Source organism: Panicum virgatum, chromosome 1N, assembly GCF_016808335.1.
Source record: "Panicum virgatum strain AP13 chromosome 1N, P.virgatum_v5, whole genome shotgun sequence".
NCBI lineage: Eukaryota > Viridiplantae > Streptophyta > Magnoliopsida > Poales > Poaceae > Panicum > Panicum virgatum.
This window is the reverse complement of record NC_053145.1, coordinates 4,295,039-4,296,893: the sequence shown is the minus strand read 5'-3', so window position 1 is coordinate 4,296,893 and position 1,855 is coordinate 4,295,039. Positions and strand designations below refer to the sequence as shown.

General features: G+C 52.0%; 1 protein-coding gene across 1 annotated transcript; it reads left to right on the top strand.

The window, feature by feature from the left end:
- Positions 1-386: 386 nt before the first annotated feature.
- LOC120654701 (E3 ubiquitin-protein ligase RNF181-like) lies at positions 387-1,460 on the top strand. The gene has a single exon (XM_039932313.1). The coding sequence runs from the start codon at positions 869-871 to the stop codon at positions 1,298-1,300; it is 432 nt and encodes a 143-aa protein (XP_039788247.1). The 5' UTR covers positions 387-868; the 3' UTR covers positions 1,301-1,460.
- The last annotated feature ends 395 nt before the right edge of the window (positions 1,461-1,855 follow it).

Genomic DNA, 1,855 nt, shown 5'->3' with positions numbered 1-1,855 from the left:
ATAGCTACAAATGACGCCGCAAAAAACTGTCACATTTTTGTATTGTGCCAACATGGTTGTAGGAGATATAGCCACCTCAGATGGCTAGGAATATTTTTAGTCAATCCTATTGGCTGTTTTAGGACTAAAAAAACTTTCTCTGCATCCATAAATTACATAGAAAAGATGCTATTTTGCAGATGTTTGAACAGGGCATTTATGTTTGCAAAAAGAAAAGGAAAAAAAATAAAAATGTTCCTACATCTACATGGGCCGCTAAAGCCCAGTGCGCACAGATCGGCAGGCGCCCGCCCGGCTTGTCGGCCATCTGGGTTACTGCCATCTGGGTCCCGCTTGTCGGCCACCGCTTTCCCTGACGTGCGGGTCCCAGATGTCGGCGTCGTCCTCCTCTACCGCAGCTCCCTCATCAATCAATCCCCGCCGCCCTTGCAACCAGTTGCCGTCTCCGCGGGAAACATCACTCCCGCTGGAGAGCAATCGGAATCGGGTCGAGCAGTAGTAGGCGGCAAGAAATCGGATCGGAAGCGTTACCGATTCCGATTCAAATCAAGACAATAGCTGCCGCCGCCGTCGCCTACATATATTTGCAATTGGTAATCAATTGATCCATCCATCGATCCCATTGCGTTGCTGCTCCACTCATTCCAGCGATAGATCCGGCCGGCCAGACGGCCGTCTTCAATTCTGCGAGCTCCTTTTCTGTTTCCTCCGATGGAGGTCGCTGTGCCACAAGGCCAAGGCTCCCTGCAGGTTGTCTTTCTTGCGTCTGGCGAGCCTAATCCATTCGCCCTCGCCGACGACCCAGGTTGTCTTTCTTGCGTCTGGCGAGCCCTTCGCCCTCGCCGACGACCCAAATCTCACGCCCGCGATGGAGGTCGATGTGTCGCAAGGCCAAAGCCCCCTGCAGATTATCGTTCTTGCTCCTGACGAGCCTAATCCCTTCGCCGTCGCCGACGACCCGGACGTCTCGCCCGCTTGGGTATCGATGCGGGAGTATCTCCCCTGGGTGTCAACAACCCCAGACACCGATGGTCACCGCAGCAGCAAGCGTGCTCGCGTCGCCGCCGCCAGCGAGGCCATCCTGCCGGAGGTGTCGGGTCGCTCTCGCGAGGGGGAGGAGTGCGCCATCTGCCTGCAGGAGTTCGTCGCCGAGGAGACGCTGAGGGCGATGCCCTGCTCCCACGCCTTCCACCGCCACTGCATCTCCAAGTGGCTCTGCCATAAAGCCACCTGCCCTCTCTGTCGCCACCAGCTACCCGCCACTCCGGAGCCCGAGGAGGACGACGACGCGATTGAATGAGTGGACGGCGCCATCGGAAGCAATTGAGCTTGCCGGCCTACCCACCGGAGAAGAAGAGAGGAGAGGTGGATGTTGTAATACAAAGAGAAATTAAATTTAACAGGCGGCTTGTTTGTCGTCTTCAGTTCAAAGCCTGAAATTCAGGCTTGTGCAAGCATCATATTCTCTTCATTCAATTGATAATCTTCTTCGTGTTGGATTGGATATGACCCATCTTATTGCCTAGTAAAAACATACATAATGCGAGTCGCACATACACTTTACTAGTAATCAGAAGGATTCTTTTATTTGGACGTCAACTAAGTCTTTTTCGGTTCAGTCCATGTACAACGATCTAATGCGGGGTGCAGGGGTCCCTTATAGATGTATAGCTTGGAAAGTAAAAATCCCGCTGAAGATCAAGATTTTCCTATGGTACCTAAAACATGGAGTCATTTAACTAAGGATAACCTGGCTAAAAGAAAGTGGACGGCAGTTTTTGCAATGAGGAAGAGACCATGCAACATTTATTTTTTGAGTGACATATGGCACGCATGGTTTGGAATGTGCTCAGAA

Bases quoted from the DNA above. Each gene is read 5' to 3' on its own strand.
- LOC120654701 (XM_039932313.1), top strand. From the start codon at position 869: ATGGAGGTCGATGTGTCGCAAGGCCAAAGCCCCCTGCAGATTATCGTT.